At 48.7% G+C, this 19824-nt stretch overlaps 1 protein-coding gene across 1 annotated transcript in view; it reads left to right on the plus strand.

Annotated features, from left to right (window-relative positions):
- The first annotated feature begins 7129 nt into the window (after positions 1–7129).
- LOC135909731 (cytochrome P450 6a8-like) overlaps positions 7130–19824 on the plus strand; it is a 42190-nt gene continuing 29495 nt past the window's right edge. Inside the window, exon 1 of the mRNA XM_070524607.1 lies at positions 7130–7249. Within this exon, the coding sequence (XP_070380708.1) occupies positions 7173–7249 (77 nt within the window). The 5' untranslated portion in view covers positions 7130–7172. The remainder of the gene's footprint in view (positions 7250–19824) is intronic.

The raw sequence follows: 19824 nt of genomic DNA on the forward strand, positions 1-19824 counted from the left end.
CGTGGATGCGTCCTTTATGCTTGTCGCGTAGGAATGAAAGCACGGTTTGCTAGAGGGCGAAAGTTGACATCTCCGTTTTATTTTTGACACCGTGAATAACAAGAATAGCCTGGAGTGGATGGAGGCGCCAGAGCGGTAGAGATGGTCGTGCTGCAGGCATAAAGTTTGACGGTAAAGTTCCATGGTTGGGGGCAATAATCTTGCTAAAGGCTGAGCGAGGTCGACCGCCAGGAAGGGAGGCGAGATCATGCGATGGAAGTCGGGCTAAGTGCCTGATATGCATCCTTAAAGCGTCAACTTGAAGATACGTATTGATGGGGTGGTCATGCGCGAGGGCTATTGTTGCTGCCGTGGATGCACATCTGGGAAAACCAAGGCAAATTCGCAGAGCTTGAACTTGTACAGACTGGAGGACACGGAGGTTTGGCTTACCGGTCCCACCCAGTAGAGGTAAACTATAGCGCAGGAGACCGAGGAGTAGTGCGTTATAGAGTTGGAGCATCGCACTCACAGACGCACCCCATGACTTTCCCGCAAAAAATCTCACCACGTGGGTTATCATGACTAATTTCCTTTTTAGGTAGGAGAAATGAGGACTCCAGGAAAGGTCTCGATCGATTATCACTCCTAGAAAGCGGTGCGTCTTCTCGTAGGCAATCGGCTGTCCAATAATTCTGATAGCGTACGGTTTCAATGCTTTGCACGTGAAAGCGACTATAGAGCACTTCTCGAAGGACACCTCCAGACCTCGCACTCGAAGATAACCTATGTTAGTGGGGCCGCTTTTTGAAGTCTTGCGCGCACCTGGGAACGCGTCACTCCTGATTACCAAATGCTTATATCGTCTGCATAGATCGACACATAGACAGATTGCGGAAGGGTATGAACCAGGTCGATCAGCACGAGGTTAAATAGAGTGGGGCTCAAGACTCCGCCTTGTAGTACGCCACGGTAGGTGTTGTGTTGTGATGACGCACCATCCGCTGTTTGCACATAGAATGACTTGTCCTTCAAGAAGCTGGATATCCATCGAAAAAAAGGCCGCCTATGCCGACATCGCCCAAGGCGTCCAGGATGGCTTGATGGGTTACGTTGTCATAAGCGCCTTTAACATCCAGGGACATCGCCGCTGACAGCCTCATGAGGCTTTTTTCGTGCTGAACAGACGAGGCAAGATCTATGACGTTGTCTACAGAAGAGCGCCCATGTCGAAAGCCTGCCATAGCGTCAAGGTATAACTTGTAGTGTTCTATATACGACTCTAGACGCGTCAGCACCATCCTCTCAATCACCTTTCCTAGACAAATGGCCAGAGCAATGGGACGACAAGACGCCACGTCTAGGGGTGATTTACCTGGTTTCTGCAGAGGCACAAGGCGCCTGGACTTCCATGTAGCAGGAACTATGCCTTCACGCCGTGAATTATTGTACACGTCTAGAAGTGTACTCCGGGTTGTTTGACCGAGGTTTCCAAGAGCTGCGATGTCTCCCCGTCAGGCCCAGGCGATGAGGAACGTCTGCACGCTGCCAACGCCGCCTGCAACTCTTCGATGGAAAACAGATTGTGCATACGAGACTCCCGCAAGATTGGACATCACGGTGATCACGTGTAGCGATCGATGGCGGTAGACCAGCAACCTTGTAACAGAAGTCCTCCGCTACGTCGTTCTCTCTGCTACCTTGGTAGAGAGCCAGGCATTTGAAGGGGTGACGTTGTTGCGGTGATGCTCGAAGAACACGCACTGTTCTCCATATATGTGACAGGGGTTTATGAGGATCAAGGGTATCACAGAAAGTTTTCCATCTTAGAGACTGCAGGAATTTGATCCAACGCTGGATCTTCTTCTGTATGCGCCTCGCCTCCCTTAGGTCGTAGATTGACTTGGTGCGCCTGTACTTTCGTTCCACGCGACGGCAGATTGCTCGAAGCCGCTCAATTCCGCTTAGAATTCATAAAACTTAGGAATAGGCCTAAAAGGTCTCGTTGCTTCTTGAGCAGCGGCGTTAATTAGCTTCTCGATGTTGCCAGGTAGAGAGTCCTGGATCTCCTGGCACTTCTTCTCAATGAGCAACGTGTATTTAGGCCAGCCGATATGATGAAGAACTGTTGTAGAGTGTGACTTGCGTATGCCGTCGATATTAACATATGTTGGAACGTGGTCACTACCATGCGTTTGGTTGTCCGTGAACCATTTCACATTGGCACTGAGGCATCATAAAACAAAAGTTAAGTCCAGGCAGCTGCTGTATGGCAATCCGCGCAGAAAAGTGGGACTACCATCATTTACGCAGCAGAGCTCATGGTCCGACGCGAAGGATATAACACTTCTTCCTCTACAGTCCATCTTTAAGCATCCCCATAGCGGATGATACGCATTGAAGTCGCCGGTAAAAATCCATGGTCCAGGTGTCGCTGTTAAAATTGCACTTAGTCTTGCATTGTCAAATTGACTCGAAGGTGAAATGTAGGCACCTACGAGCGTGAGTGCGGCGTTCTTGCATTTTATAGTCAAGCATACGTACTGACTGTCGTCATCAGGTGCCACTGGGTGTAAAACGTATGTGAAATCGCATCTGATATAAACGATGACCTTGCTGCGCTCGCTGCAGGTGGCAGACATGAAAGCTTCATATCCTGATAGGCCGATTGCGCTCTCAATGTTTGGCTCACAAATGACGATTATTGAAAATTTGTTCTTAAAAACAAACGGAGGAAAGTCCGAAATGCGGGATTTAATGCCTCTGACATTCCATTGGAAGATAGACGCTTCCTTGGCCCCTTTAAGGAATGACTGTAGAGGAGCAGCCATGGTGCTTCTCAAGACCGCACACTACCGGATTCAGGGCATCCAGTATTTTAAGTGCGCCTAGAGCCGCCGGAGTGTGTATGGCGCTCAGTAGTACTCGTAGCGTGTTCATAAGGGCCCTTATCATGGTGACAATTTGTTTGTCGTCGTCTTGGCTGCTGCCAGAAGGTGAAGCATGGTTCGGCGAGCGCGCTACATCTTGTCGCTCCTCTGATGTATCTTGCCACACGCATGAGGCAATGGTATCGGAGGCTTTCTGCTGAGGAACCTCATTGCTACTATTCCTAGTTGTATGCGGAAATTTGTGGACTGTCAGTGGACGCGGTGCATCCTTAGCAATAGCAGCGGGTTTCCTATATCTCCGGCGGCGTGAACGTCCACGTCGCACCTTAGCGGCAGCCTCCCTGTGCGAGGAACCATCCCTGACCATTTGCCTCAAGACTTTCGCCTAATTTTTCTTATGTGGGCAATTCTTTGAAGTTGCTTCGTGAGAGCCTTGACAATTGGCGCACTTTTGGTTTTCTGCCCGACAGGCGTCGGAGCTGTGCGACCCAGAGCATCGTCAAGTTTATAAAAGAATGTTTTGCAGTAAGGCGATAAATGCATTTTGCGAACTACGTCGTGGCTTGGCCATCTGATGTATAGTGACCGGTAAAATGGAGGCGGAAACAGCATGGACAGTAAATATTTGTATAACGTTTTACGCGACACAGAGTACAAGTATTCAGTGGAAAACCGAAGTGTCAGAAAACGAACTGCCGAGTAAACTTCTTGCGTGAACCCCCACAAGCATAAACGCTAAGAAAAAATGTAAGAAACAATTAAATGAGATAATGCATCGACAAGTGCGACTTGCATGAATGACCGAATTATAGGATGCGAAGTATCGCGAAAAAAGAAGAAACGAGACACTATTGGCCGCACATAAATATGTACTAAGCCCAGCCCACCTTCACTAACGGGCCTGAAAATATTGTCTCGCCTCATGGGCTAAAAAGTTGAAGACCATACGAAGATTTCAAAGAATCGGCAGAAGCGTTGGATGTAGAGCCTGGCACAATGAATAACTTGCAATACATAGTGAATTTTTGTTCCCAAGAACTTATTACAAGCTTCGACTTTACCAAAGATAGAAAGATGGTATGGAACGAATGCCTGGGCGTAACATTGCAGGGCCAAAACCCGTTCTTTCTAATAGTGTGCGCTTAATTTATATGCGTGTAGCGGCACGCCAAGATACTTTGGCGGGACACCGGTCAATTTAACGCCTCCAATCTGTTCCGGTGTATAGCACCATGAGCCAAACCATAAGCCTAAACATTTTCAGGAGTTCACTCGTGCTCTTGAACACGCTGCCAGATTCCTCTATTTTCGATACTACCTTTTCAATACTGGACATATCCGTGCAGAAGAATGCTAAATCGTCTGCATAAGCTAAGACTTTTACTTGCATATTATTGAAGTCATGGATGTAACTCGATTGAATTACGTTTAAGCATAGCGGTTCCAGGTAGAGGGCGAATAGTAATGGGGATGTCGGGCATCCTTATTTTACTGAAGAGTGAATGGAAACGGGTTCAGAGAGTTGGCCATTATTAACTGGATGAGTAGTACAACAGGTATAGCAAAGCTTAACGCCTTTAAGCATAACGGAGCCTACATTGGCATGCTCCAGAAGAGAAAATAAATAGGAGTGACGGACACGATCAAAAGCTTTAGCAAGGTCTATCTACCACATTGCAATCTGCTCAGTGGAACCGTAACAGTATTGAAGAACTGTACGGGCGTTATGTGTGTTGGTTTGAATGGATCGGCCACTAATTCCACACGTCTGATAGAAACCAATTTGAATTGACATCGAAAATTGCAATCTATTAGTTAAAACTGTTGCAAAAAGTTTGTAATCCTCGTTTGACAATGTTGTTGGCCTGTAGCTTTCAACAGAACGCAGTTTCTCGTTATCCGAACTCTTGGGAATTAAAACTGTGTGGGTTTAGCAGGAAGATTGCGGAAGGGCGTCTACCTCTAAACTTGTAATAAAAATGTACAGTAATATGGGACGGATAATTGATTTCAAAGCCTTGTAAAATTCACTCGAAAGTCCAGAGCCGGGTGTTTTCAACAAAGGCAGCTGATCAACAGCTAGCTCAATTTGTTGTATCGTAAGGGTATCACTGATGAATGCACAGTCATCATCCTGTGAAGGTTTTACAAAAGACGTAAAACTCTCAAAGTCTTTTGCATCGTGATCGTCGGGACGGGCACCAAGCAGCACACTGCAGTTATTTCGAACTTGGAAATTATGTCATTCGTATTTGTCACAAGACTGCCTTCGGAGTCTATTTCTGGAATTACTTTGGAAATAACGTGGCATCGCTGGTCAACTAAAGCTTGACGTGTAGGCTGCTCAGACTGCAGAGCACGCCTATTTCGAGATCGAGCTCGCGCACCTCTGTAACGCAGTGCATCATACTTTTGTAATTACCATTTAGGATTTTCTACGCCAACAATGTAAGTGCCTGGCATTTCGCATTCCATCTCATAAAGGCTATATAGGCTCTTAAGAAAAATTTTTTCCTCCTTCTTCCTATAGAATGCTTTCAGCGATCCAATTTCTATAGCCACTGTACGAAGCTCTTGTTAAAAGAGTTCTCAAGCTGCAAAAAGCGGCAAGTCAGTAAACAGAGATGTTGTTAGGGCCATGCGCACGCGATAAATGAATCCCTTATCATTTAGGAGCTCAGAGTTAAGATTCCAGAGTGGCCACTTTGGTCGGAAATTAGTTTCAGATTTCTCACCTATCTTTGCGATAACCATACAATAATCAGAGAATGAAAGTGGGATGATAATGCAGGACACTCCTCGGGAGAGGAGTGATGAAGGAACATAAATCCGATCAAGGCGGGCGTAAGAGGGACCTTGTATTCGCGTTTAAGAGCGAGATCCCTGTCCCCACACTCCTATATCAATGAGCCCTGGTTTTCTATTACACTAGACAAAACTTCACCACTCCTGTGCCGCTGAATGTTAATGCTGCTTCGATCGTTCGGATCACATACACAATTGAAATCTCCCATTAAAACAATGAAATGATCACAGTACATTAAACTGGACACAGTATCAAATAAGACGATTCGTTTTGCAGCGTCATTAAATGCATATACATTGACTATTCGCCATGGCACACCATGCAATACAAAATCAGAGCATATATATTGATCTGCCATGTGTACATGGCGACTAAATGCTGAACAAAGTAGGCTCTTCTTCAGAAACAGCAAACAGCCCGCGGATAAACCAACTGCGTGTGAAACGCAGACATTATATTCAGATAGAAAATGTCGCAAAGCCCTTTCTGTCTCGTCATCACTCTCAATCTACGTCTCCTGCACGGCGACGAAGTCGATGGGCTTCGAAGACAGAATCCGGCGAAGCTGTGCCCGTTTCTGCAAAGACCTAAGGCCTCGCAGATTCAGAGTTGCGAATATAAGTTGCTGTGACAGGGCCATGGTGACTATCCACTATTTAGACTTAATACTCTATGTGGTCGGTCATATATACAAGCCTAGCTCTAGTGTCATAACTTCTATTCGCCGTTGTGCGCATTATACAACTACATAGTTTGCGAAATGTACTTGCGATATCGCGTACGCACAATGTTAGTAACTGGTTGCTTACGTGTTTTCTTACGTAAGGGCCTCTCGCATAATGCGGTATTCTTTATCACTGCTGTATTCACTCCATTAGACTAACACGTTCCTAGCAATCCTCGATATATTTCGACGGATGCTGCATTTTTGTCGTCCGGGTTTGTCGTGCAACACAATGGACCACTTGGAGAAAAAGAATGCTCTGGATTAGGCAGGTACTTTCCACAAAAAATACGGATTGAGTTGTCGTAAATACTGTTGTACTTATTTTTTTTTTTACCTTGAGGAAGCATCAGCGACCTACCAGTGGCGCAGAGCGCGTTATAGGCTACACTATCTATGTCTGGGGAAAAGAAAGTCAACCTACTCAGCTGGCAATTATCACCGGTAACAATAGCAAGGACATTCCTTCCAACTGTATTTAGTACTTCGGCCGCTAGCTGCCAGATGGCGCGCACCTTTTCGCAGATCGTCTACGTGCCGTAGCAATCGGACTTTGACGCCGTGTGTCGAAGGTGCTTGCGATAACGTATAAGTACCGAGTCCTGGACCCATTGTTGGAATGTTTTCTCAGGTGAGGGTGCGTTGAAGATACTCGTCTTGTTTATCATTGCTATCTTCTAATTTTCCTGACACGTGTCTAGCTACCACGCAGATGTGTCAACAGATTTTTTCTTTCTGTCGTCGGGGCTCGTGGCAAGACAGTGGCGTGGAGATGTGGACCATTGGCTGCGCCCTGCTTGTCGCACTGGTCGTGTCCGTCTGTCACAGCCTCGGTCGCTGGTTGATCAGGTGAGGAATATACCTTCGTCTTGTTTTCTCGTTACGCAGGTTTACGCGTGGGATCTTTTAAAACCTCTCTTTACCACATTTGCACGCTTCTACCACGCCACCTATTGTAAGGCGCAGTTATATTAGAGCTAACACAACCCCAAAATACTCGGTGGCGATTCTACCGGGCACATCAAGTAACTAAGCCTGAGCAGACGCATAGCGTGTAGAAACGATTTTATAGAACATGCAAATGCACACCGGGACACGCGCGGTCACCTAGAATAACACCTAGTCGCTATCCTATTCTAAGGACAGCTTCTTTTCGGTGTCTGCCGACCGCAGAACGTCATCTTCAGTTCCATTTTACGCATAAGAAATGCCACACTTCTTCAAGGCTCGCGCAACCAGTGTCTGCGGGAAGCATTCGATGCACGATGAACCCACCTTGCGATGTCTTTACGCGTGCGTTGCAATTGGTAGTGCAGCGCGCACGTAATGCGGAGGTTGTGGGTTCGGCTTCCACCAGCGACAGGTTACCTCTTCGCCCACTTTCATTTCCCTTTTTCTTCGTTATTTTTTTTTAATTCCAATTTTAACCATAGCTATTTTTCCCTATTTTTTCCTTGGCTTCATTTTCTGTTGGCTTGATGTGGTCATGGTTAACATATGATCATTCCCCTCCGTTCCCCTTCTCAGGTCGTGATTTAGTATTTCATTAGGAAGAATGGTAGTGCGCTCACTGGGCTCTTTTGCGGCTGTGAACGCTGTGGTTTATCAGGTGGGTTATGGGACGCAGATGTCGGCTGCGCGAGCAATGCAGAAGCGGTGATGTGCAAAATTCTTTTTCTCGGTGCCACATAGTGAGGATGGAGCTTACGGTAAGACCACCTGACAACGACATGATACCTATGCCGATTTGCCGATTAATACTGTTACCCCATGATAGAGTCAACTACCCGGGGGCATAAAAGAAAATACCAGCATACTTTGCAAAGCCGCATTAGGCTTTCCACAGCTATCGCATAAAAAGATTACGTGTGGTAAGCCTGACAGGTGGAACACAAAGGCGCTGCAGTTATCCCGTACCTGTAGCAATATCTCGCCGTGGTGTTTTTTTTTATAAAGCTGATTCTTAGTTCGCCATCAAAGTTGTCTTCTCAATGCGATTCAAGATTTGACGCCTATCTACATGACCCTTTCCGGTCATCATCAGCCTGGTTACGCCCACTGCAGGGCAAAGGCCTCTCCCATACTTCTCCAACAACCCCGGTCATGTACTAATTGTGGCCATGCCGTGCCTGCAAACTTCTTAATCTCATCCGCCCACCTAACTTTCTGCCGCTCCCTGCTACGCTTCCCTTCCCTTGGAATCCAGTCCGTAACCCTTAATGACCATCGGTTATCTTCCCTCCTCATTACATGTCCTGCCCATGCCCATTTCTTTTTCTTGATTTCAACTAAGATGTCATTAAATCGCGTTTGTTCCCTCACCCAATCTGCTCTCTTCTTATCCCTTAACGTTACACCTATCATTCTTCTTTCCATAGCTCGTTGTGTCGTCCTCAATTTGAGTAGAACCCTATTAGTAAGCCTCCAGGTTTCTGCCCCGTAAGTGAGTACTGGTAAGACACAGCTATTATATACTTTTCTCTTGAGGGATAATGGCAACCTGCTGTTCATGATCTGAGAGTGCCTGCCAAATGCACCCCAGCCCATTCTTATTCTTCTGATTATTTCCGTCTCATGATCCGGCTCCGCCGTCACTACCTGCCCTAAGTAGATGTATTCCCTTACGAATTCCAGTGCCTCGCTGCCTATTGTAAATTGCTGTTCTCTTCCGAGACTGTTAAGCATTACTTTAGTTTTCTGCAGATTAATTTTTAAACCCACTCTTCTACTTTGCCTCTCCAGGTCAGTGAGCATGCATTGCAATTGGTCCCCTGAGTTACTAAGCAAGTCAATATCCTCAGCGAATCGCAAGTTACTAAGGTATTCTCCATTAACTTTTATCCCCAATTCTTCCCAATCCAGGTCTCTGAATACCTCCTGTAAACACGCTGTGAATAGCATTGGAGAGATCGTATCTCCCTGCCTGACGCCTTTCTTTATTGGGATTTTCTTGCTTGCTTTATGGAGGACTACGGTGGCTGTGGAGCCGCTATATATATCTTTCAGTATTTTTACATACGGTTCGTCTACACCCTGATTCCGTAATGCCTCCATGACTGCTGAGGTTTCGACAGAATCAAACGCTTTTTCGTAATCAATGAAAGCTATATATAAGGGTTGGTTATATTCCGCACATTTCTCTATCACCTTATTGATAGTGTGAATATGATCTATTGTTGAGTAGCCTTTACGGAATCCTGCCTGGTCCTTTGCTTGACAGACGTCTAAGGTGCTCCTGATTCTATTTGCGAGTACCTTAGTAAATAGTTTGTACGCAACGGACAGTAAGCTGATCGGCCAATAATTTTTCAAGTCTTTGGCGTCCCCTTTCTTATGGATTAGGATTATGTTAGCGTTCTTCCAAGATTCCGGTACACTCGAGGTCATGAGGCATTGCGTATACAGGGTGGCCAGTTTCTCTAGAACAATCTGTCCACCATCCTTCAACAAATCTGCTGTTACCTCATCCTCCCCAGCTGCCTTCCCCCTTTGCATATCTCCCAAGGCTTTCTTTACTTCTTCCTGTGTTACCTATGGGATTTCGAATTCGTCTAGACTGTTTTCTTTTCCATTATCGTCGTGGTTGCCACTGGTACTGTATAAATCTCTATAGAACTCCTCAGCCACTTGAACTATCTCATCCATATTAGTAATGATATTGCCGGCTTTGTCTCTTAACGCATACATCTGATTCTTGCCAATTCCAAGTTTCTTCTTCACTGTTTTTAGGCTTCCATCCTTCCTGAGAACATGTTCAATTCTATCCATATTATACTTCCTTATGTCAGCTGTCTTACGCTTGTTGATTAACTTCGAAAGTTCTGCCAGTTCTATTCTAGCTGTAGGGTTAGATGCTTTCATACACTGGCGTTTCTTGATCAGATCTTTCGTCTCCTGCGATAGTTTGCTGGTATCCTGCCTAACGGAGTTACCACCAACTTCCATTGCACACTCCTTAATGATGCCCACAAGATTGTCGTTCATTGCTTCAACACCAAGGTCCTCTTCCTGAGTTAAAGCTGTTCTGTAGCTTGATCTGGAATTCCTCTATTTTCCCTCTTATCGCTAACTCATTGATCCGCTTCTCATGTACCAGTTTCTTCCGTTCCCTCCTCAGGTCTAGGCTAATTCGAGTTCTTACCATCCTGTGGTCACTGCAGCGCACCTTGCCGAGCATGTCCACATCTTGTATGATGCCAGGGTTAGCGCAGAGTATGAAGTCTATTTCATTTCTAGTCTCGCCGTTCGAGCTCCTCCACGTCCACTTTCGGCTATCCCGCTTGCGGAAGAAGGTATTCATTATCCTTATATTATTCTGTTCCGCAAACTCTACTAATAACTCCCCCCTGCTATTCCTAGTACCTATGCCATATTCCCCCACTGCTTTGTCTCCAGCCTGCTTCTTGCCTACCTTGCCATTAAAGTCGCCCATTAGTATAGTGTATTTAGTTTTCACTCTACACATCGCCGATTCCACGTCTTCATAGAAGCTTTCGACTTCCTGGTCATCGTGACTGGATGTAGGGGCGTAGACCTGTACAATCTTCATTTTGTAACTCTTAATAAGTTTCAAAACAAAACCTGCAACCCTCTCGGTAATGCTATAGAATTCCTGTATGTTACCAGCTATATTCTTATTAATCAGGAATCCGGCTCCTAGTTCTCTTCTCTCCGCTAAGCCCCGGTAGCACAGGACGTGCCCGTTTTTAGCACTGTATATGCTCCTTTTGGCCTCCTAACTTCACTGAGCCCTATGATATCCCATTTACTGCCCTCTAATTCCTCCAATAGCACTGCTAGACTCGCCTCACTAGATAACGTTCTAGCGTTAAACGTTGCCAGGTTCATATTCCAATGGCGGCCTGTCCGGAGCCAGTGATTCTTAGCACCCTCTGCTGCGTCGCAGGTCTGACCGCCGCCGTGGTCAGTTGCTTCGCAGCTGCTGGGGACTGAGGGCCGGGGTTTGATTGTTGTGTTCATATAGGAGGTTGTGGCCAAGTACTTCACCAGGGTGGCCAATCCTGCTCTGGTGAGGGAGTGCGTTACCGGTTCTGGTCACCGGGATCAGGCCACACTCCAGGCTTGTTTGTGCAATTTTATCAACACGCGGATTTTTTTTTTAATCCGGTGGAAAATTGCCGGCACCGGGATTCGAACCACGGACCCCTTGCACGCGAGACGGGTGTTCTACCTCTACGCCACCGCTGCCCTTTCCGGTGCTGTGACCAATTGTACACCCCACTAGAATGCATCATATCCTCCTGAGACCCCGCTATGGGGATTTGTCTAATTTATTGAACACTAGGTAATGAGACAATACTTTTACGACATGGCATTAATTCTCACGAAGACCTGGGGTGCGATCGGAGATGGTTGTTCGGCGTGTTCGTTTGGTTACCGGCGCGCGCGTTTGGCCTACTCCGCGCCGACGTTACCTGCCGCGGGGCGCCGCCCCGTTTTTGGTGACGTCAAAATGACGACACGCTCCTCTCAATCATCCGCCCACCGAGCATTTCGTCCGAACGCGACGGGAGTTGAGAAGTTTGGAGCGATCATACGGCTTTGCATGGCGCGTCTGGTGGATTGGATTGGATCCAACAGGCGGCCTTTTCGGCTGCGGAATGGCACGAATGGCACGTTTGAATCCGATCCATAGTTTAATTCTAGAAAATGGCGCTTCCGTTGGAAACTTCGGTTCTTTCGCTGGCGTTTCTAGAGGAAGGAGGAGAGTGGGTGAGGGTGCGAAACGCGTTTGAAGAAATGGCAGAAAGTGAATTCCGGCGTCGTTTTTGTTTCTCGAAACAAATAATTCGTTGGTTTTACAGAGACACCGACAACATCATCGGTGCCAGCGAGCCACTGGGATATTGTCGCTGCCTCTTGAAAAGTGCGCCACTCTTCCCGTCGTTTTTTTTTCTTTTTCCTTCTCGCTGTGCGCGACACCACCTAGGGACGACGCAAAGAACCTAATAGTTATAAATTGCAGTAGTCACACGTACTGCTATTTGAAAACGTGTTTGGGCTTGAGAAGAAAAAATACGTTTTTTTAGACAAAGATTTCATTCAATTGGAAGACGAGAAACATTTGGCTTTGTAGTATACTGTTTGCAAGCAGACGACAAACGACGGAGGTAAACTTCCGGGCAGGTGACCGCTTCCTGATTGGCTGCTCTCTCCGCCCCGCTGTCACAAATTTTGCATACTGTAACTTTGTGACGTTGCAGCAACTGAACAGAACGCGTATCGAACAAAATATCTCCGATCGCGCCCCTGCTGTCCTATGCATTGGACACCTGCTGGCGCCATCTATACCGCATTGACGAAAATACATCGTTCTTAGTCCCGCCAGAACAATTCCCAAAAGGCAGAATTCAGCGGCGCGACGTTTTATGACACCTGCCGGAATAGTAAGCAGTTTCTCGTATTTCTACCTAAGCTCAGGGCATATATTTGATTTATTAATAATATTTCGGGTTTTACGTGCCAAAACCACTTTCTGATTACGAGGCACGCCGTAGTGGAGGACTCTGGAAATTTTCACCACCTGGGAGTCTTTAACGTGCACCTAAATCTAAGCACACGGGTGTTTTCGCATTTCGCCCCCATCGAAATGCGGCCGCCGTGGCCGGGATTCGATCCCGCGACCTCGTGCTCAGCAGCCCAACACCATAGCCACTGAGCAACCACGGCGGGTTATATTTGATTTTCTTTAATGATCATACAACAGCGAACACGCAGGATACGAACTTTAAACTTTTCACGCGATTACATTTATCTACGCTTTGTTTGATTTTGCGTGTCCATTACATTGGACAATGGAACTCAACTCGATTATTTTGACAGCGCTTTTGCGTGGGTCTTGTTATGAACAGCAGACGAGTATTGTTGGAATTTAGCTGTTTGTGGACGAAATTGCGTCTCTTTTTTATAGCCAAGCTGTAGATAGCTAGCCGATTCGTCCGTCCATAAGTCACCTGTACGCCAAAAACTCCTTCGGCGCAATTCCATGCGCATGCGGGAAAGAAAAAGAGAAAGAGAGGCGCGCAATTGGTGGCACCAGTAGTGACGTCGTTGCTCTCCGTCGCAGCCGAGCCGGCACGCAGCAGTTTCTCTCCAATTTAGAAATAGGTAGGCCAGGCGCCATACGTACTCCTTAATAGTAGGCAGCTTTTGATCAGCAACACTCCCAGCAGAACCGGAAACGACCTCGTCTACGCCGTGCCGTTGCTGCAGCTCGGGCAGAAGAACAGGCTCGTGCAGCCGAGCGCAAGCACAAACTTCGTACCGAGGATCTGGCAGCCTAGCAAGCCGTCGTTTTATGAACCGCTGGGATTAACTCAGTGATAAACAAGGGGGCCAGAAGTTTCCGCTTAACCGGTTAACCATCTGCACGGAGTGCTTGGGCGGTGACTTTTCCTGTAGGAGACCGGCGTCGCGTGTCTGATGAGACGGCTGACGCAATTTTGCGAGTTGCCGAAGGGATCACGTAGAGTTAATAAAACACTTTTGCACACGTGTTTTAGTTCAATATTTGTTGTACGTCATTTCATGTGTGCTGCGTGAAAAAAATTACGGATAGAAGGGGTGTTCAATATATTGGACATCGCGCTGAGCTGGAACTATCACGGATATTGAAAAGATATTTAACACTATTCGCCTTCGTAACCCTGCTGACTTATTCTGAAAGATTACGAAACATCTGCGCACATGAATGCATCCCTTGTCACAGGAGGATAAAGAAAAACACTGATCTATAGGGATATTTAAAATGTTCCGCACAAATATTAGCACTCTATTGAATGAACCTTTGGTGAATAATATGTTTAACATGCGTTAGTAAAGCAAAGTAGAATGTCAGCGCGTGTGTCCTTACACTCGGCGTTAGTGTGTCGTACTATAGCGCGTTCACTTCTTTCATTGTTTTATGCCGATAACAATGACACGTACGCTCGAGGCAGGTTGTCCTCGTTTCCCTCACCTCTTCCCTATCTCCCCGCGCAATGCGCGTTCCGCAAGTATGCACTTTACCCCAACCTTTCCTTCCCATCAACAAGAATCTCCTTCTCTCGTTCCGCAAGTGGAGGGCCAGGAGCTCTAAAAAACGAGCTGTGCCTTTGGCGGCGCAAGCAGCGAATCCACGTGAACGGCCCCCGACGCTCCAGTCAATCTGCTCTGCCAAAGCAAGGGCAGCGTTCAGGCTTACACTGCTGGCACGGGTGTTGCGCGCGCTCACATGCGCGGAGAAACGCACATGGTATTTTAAAGCGAAAGCTTTACTGGCCACGAACCTGCGATTTCGCCGTGGCCGTGCTCCGAGGAAGCGCATGACGTCACACGCGTTCCTCGTCGCTGCGTTCACCTCCGCTCACTTCGCCAGCTGCGTCACATGCCTAATAACATGTCGGAGGATTGATAGAGCTCCTGTGCGCCGCAACGACAGTTGAGGCGGCAGTATAGACGGCGACAATTCTGATAAGCAGAAGGATGCCTGGAATCGACATCGGAGCGAGATGAAGAGGAAACGAATCGCCCACCCAGGAAACAGACGAAGAGCGCGCCGAACGACTGGCGAAATGCCGCAACATAGCTAGACAACCTGACTAACCTGGACTTGCAATCAAGATTAACCAAGGCTAGCCATGCTATGCCTTAGCTTTCGCTACGTATATCCTGACATAGCCAAGCTTAGCCATGGCCAATGTTTTTCTTCAGTCTGATCTCGAGCGTCATCGAAGTACGGCACCTTCAACGTTGCGGGCGGCGCACCTACCATTTCAATGCGAGTTTTTTTTACAGCGAAGGAGGAAGAGAAAGGCACTGAGTAGTACGGTCATGCCCACATCGGCTCCTGCTTTCTTCGATATTTTCGGTGAGAATTTCATCTCAATCCCAATGATTTCTGCACCAACGGATGCATAAGGAAAAGAGGAACCAGCGGATACCAACTTTTCTTCGGTGGGCGGGCTTTTTGTCGCTTTTTCAACCTGTTTCTCTTCCGTGACGCCGTGCTCCCCTCAGTCTGACGGCAAGGCCTAACCAGCGTTCGCCGGGCAGGGTTAGTCCCGCCAGAGGGACAGAGGGAATGGTTGTTGTAATGGAAAGAGACGATCTTCCGCCAGAAGAATTTGGTGTGTAGCTCAGCTGGCGCTTCACCGCTGTTAAGAAAAACGTCCTGCGCCTCTCTCGTCGTGACAGCATCCATGAAGATGCAAGCAACGAGGGGTACCGTGAGCGTCTCAATGGCAGCAGGAAGCCGATTAGCCTAAAGCACCATATTATCAAGTCGTCGCGAATGCCTCAGCTCCCGAAGGAACACTGGAAGATTATCGCCCTCCCCAGGGGTGATCTGGATGTTCAGAAAACGGGTTCAGCTCGTCTTGGTCGGGCCATGGCCGCCGCGGCAGGACTCATGTCCATGCAAGCTAGGCACGACATTGTCTGCCCCAACACAACACAAAATATTATCGTCCTGAGCACCGCGTCTCGCGATAATGCAGATGCTTATCTAAATATGAATTGCATCACCCTGGGAATGAAACAGTGCGAACTCAGTGCTTACGAAGCCGCGCCGCACGCCACGTGCAACGGTGTCATACGTAAAATTGATGTGTTGGAGAGCCAGGCCGACCTAGACAGAAGCATCCTCAACGATAGAAATACCTTAGCCCTGGGAGCCAAGCGAATCAAGAATAGCGAAACGGTAGTCATTGTTTTCGGCGGCTACAAGGTTCCCAACTTCGTTTTCTGCGGCTAGGAGCTAGTCAAGTGCTCCTTGTACCTCAGGCAGCATGACTGCTGCCATGCATGTGGTAGACTAGGCCACAGAGCTGACGTCTGCCCAACGCCGGAGGACAAGCTATGCAGGAAATGTGGGGCCAACAACCCCGACGACAACCACACCTGCTCGCCTACTTGCAGCCTCTGCGGGGGCCCGCACGCCACAGCGGACAAGATTTGCAAGCAAAGATTCCAACTCCCGTACATCGTTCGACGGAGGAGAAGGGAAAGAAATGCGGAATCCAGGAATTGAGGCCCGTCACCAGCAGAGGCAAGCGCCGACAGCGAACCGGCTAAACCTTCGAGCAGGCGCTCCCGCTCGAGAAGCCGCTCGAGGTCCGGTAGGTGTTCCCGGTCCAGGTCCAGGAGCCGTTCCAGGTCCCGGGGTCGCTCCAGATCGGGAAGCCACTCCCGGGGCCCACAGAACAGGGTCCGGTTCGAGGAGCCAGCCGATCTTGTGAAACAAGGCACCACCTGGGCAGACCGGATGCGGAGTAGAGGGAGAACTGGCGAAAAGGTAACGGCGGGTGCGGCGCCTGAGCACGGTTCGTCTTAAATATCTCACCTTAGGAAAAAAATGCCGAGATGCGCAGCATAATCGAGTTAATGCGAACCGAAATAGCAGAGCTCAGAAAGGCTAATCAACCTCACCACGTTCCAGTTCCTAGTTCAACCCTCACAGGGACCCCCTCGGCAAACCCCTCTCCCCAACCCCCTCGGGGACCTCACGTCGTTCCAGTCCGTAGTTCATTCCCCTCGGGGAGCCCCTCTCCCCAAACCGCAGATGTTCCCATGGTCGTGGATGCGAGGCACTCGGGCAACCCAGCCAAAAGAAAGGCCGTTCCCAACATGCCCGAAAATGTACAGGCTAAAGCGAAGTCCGAAGTCAGGGAAATGTTAAATTCCATCTGCTTCGAGATCAAGAAGATCAGTGAACGATTATCTGCAGTGGATCAGCGACTCTTGGTCGTGGATCAGAAGTTAGACGTGCCAAATGTCAAAAATCAATGCTTAGAAAACAGAATGCCAGCGATAGAGTCCAAGGTGCAGGAAATGAACATCAAGACGTCGACCCACGCACGTCCCGTTTACTTCCCGAATGGCACGTCGGTACCTGCGCCGCCACCACTGCACATTCCTGGACCGAATAATAGAAGCATGTCCCTCGAGACCCAAGTAGCAACGCCGGAAGGCGCTCTGTACAGCAAGGATTGGGCCACGCACCCAATTTAGGATTTGGCAGTGGAACTCCATGGGACTCCAAATTAAAAGATGCGCCCTGTAGCAGTTTGTTCGCACTCACAGAGAAAAGCCACATGTTATATTATTCCAAGAAACGATGACTGATCAGGTTTTACTCCAGGGATACAAAGCTCTTGCTTTCCGTTGGGACGACAGAGGAATCTGCACATTAGTCAGCAGCAAGTTCACTTTCGTCGCACACGATCTAGGGCTCCAGCCTGGCAAGACGGAGACCTCCCAAGTAGAAGTCATCCCAAGTCAATCCAACATCTCCAGCATTTTTATACTTAACGTATATCGCAGCCTGAGCGATCACAGACAACATTTCAAAACCATCATCACTAGGGCAACGAAACTCGCCGGAAACTCTCTACTGGTTGTGACCGGCGATTTGAACGCCCCCTTTCACGCGTGGAACTACACGCACGACACGGTCAAGGGCAGAAGCTTGTGGCAGGAGGCGGCAGATTGACGGACCCAGCCTTTCCCACCAGACGTGGCACCTTCTCGACCAGGGACTCTGTCCAGGATCTCGCATTTGTTAAAAACGCTGGCTCAGCCGCGTGGTCGAATCTGCTCATAGACCTCGGTAGCGATCACTACATCACGGTCACCAGCTTACAAGTGCAGCAGAAAAGAAAGAAAGCCTTCTCGGTCCCTGACTGGAACAAATTCCGTGAGATTCGCAAGGCCCGCGCCACCCGTGGAGAAAAGCCGGAGAGTCTCGTCCAGTGGTGCGCACTAACTCTGCAAGATGTCTGCTCCACCACCAAAATCATACAGACGGATCTACACACAGACAAAATGGATAGCAGACTAGCACACCTTCTCGAGGCTAAGCCATCACTTCTTGGGAGGTGGAAAAGCCAACGCTTGAATCACAAGCTCAGAGAAAAGATAGCCGAGATCAACAAGCAGATCGACGAGCACTTATTTGACTGTACTTTCTTCACTTCCCTCAACCGTTGCTCGGCGTTCTACAATGCCATACCACTGCATATCAGCCCAGTGCCAACGGCATGGTTGAGCGGCCCCATCGCCAGCTAAAGGCTGCCCTCCCTACGTGCCTGGATAGAGAGCACTGGTTCGACCACATTCCTGTAATGCTTCTCGGCCTACGCGCTGTCCTTTGTTGGGACCTTGGCAGTTCTCCCGCCGTACACGTCTATGGTGCACTCCTGCGGCATGTTGCAGACTTGCTCGGTCTTTTGGACTCCTGGCCCCAGCCGCTGCAGTGCCTTCGCTGCCTATAGACTGCATTTAGCAAACGCGCCACGTCCTGCCTCGGCCATCGGACCACAGGATCTTTGTGCATCCGGACCTTGCGTCTTCGACCCACGTTTTTCTCAGACGAAACTATGTAAAGGCACCTCTACAGCCTCCTACGATACGCCGTACCATTTGCTCCGCAAGACGCCGAAGTCCGCCACCATCCCATTGAATGCTTGAGAAGAGGCAGTTTCATCAAACGGCGTCAAACCAGTCTACCTCGATATGCCTGCCGCGGAGCTCCCCGCGAATGTCACTGGCGTATTCGCGGATCTGCACGTAACAAAGACAACACCATCTCCACTTCGTCGTCAAGCACAATTCGTCGCTCCGTCTGGGCGGGGGGGGGGGGAGGCCTGTAGCGCCCGCCGATGGCGCTACGCGCAGACGTTAAAGGTCGGCGCTCTCGGTTGGCACTGCGAAATATGACGAAGATAAAGTTCGGTGGCGCGTGGTCGCGGCGCGCTAATCCGTTCCAAGAGCTTGCTGCGCTGGTCCTTTTCTGGGGTGCTCCACTGCAACTCTTTGGTTCGCGACAGTGATAGCACTGCGTAAACGTAGCATTTGACGGCGTCCGGTGTGAAAGGGTCTTGGAAAAATTGGAGGACGCTTAAGCTTCGCCTTCAAGAGTGGAACGCGATAGCGTTATCGCACCCCGTTCGCACCGCCTACTCAAACTCGCTACGCCAGCCAAACGTCGCGATCAGCACAGATAGCCGGGCCCCGACGCGCCATGAAGGCGGACACGATCATGGGGCGAGCGGCGCGCCACATGTCGGGGCAGCACCATACATTGCGAGGAGGGGGTCTTCTATGTTTGCCGCAAGATGGCTCTGCGTGTGTGCAAAGCGCAGAAGAAATGTAGCGGAAACGTACTTCGCTACTCGTTAAACTGCGACTTCTGTAAGTTACATGGTCATAATTACCAATATACACCGCAGCATAGCTTTCCACGGAACGTTTCTAAGAGAACACCGCATTCACTAGAGGCGATTTTGTCCCGCTTTGAAGGAACGAACTCGTCGCCGAGTGGTAGCGTCTCCGTCTCACACTCCGGAGACGCTGGTTCGATTCCCACCAGCCCGTCTTGCAAGATGTTTTTCATTTATGAAGTGCCTTCTGGGTTTATCGCTCAC

The sequence above is a fragment of the Dermacentor albipictus genome, chromosome 8 (genome assembly GCF_038994185.2).
Source record: "Dermacentor albipictus isolate Rhodes 1998 colony chromosome 8, USDA_Dalb.pri_finalv2, whole genome shotgun sequence".
Classification (NCBI taxonomy): Eukaryota; Metazoa; Arthropoda; class Arachnida; order Ixodida; family Ixodidae; genus Dermacentor; species Dermacentor albipictus.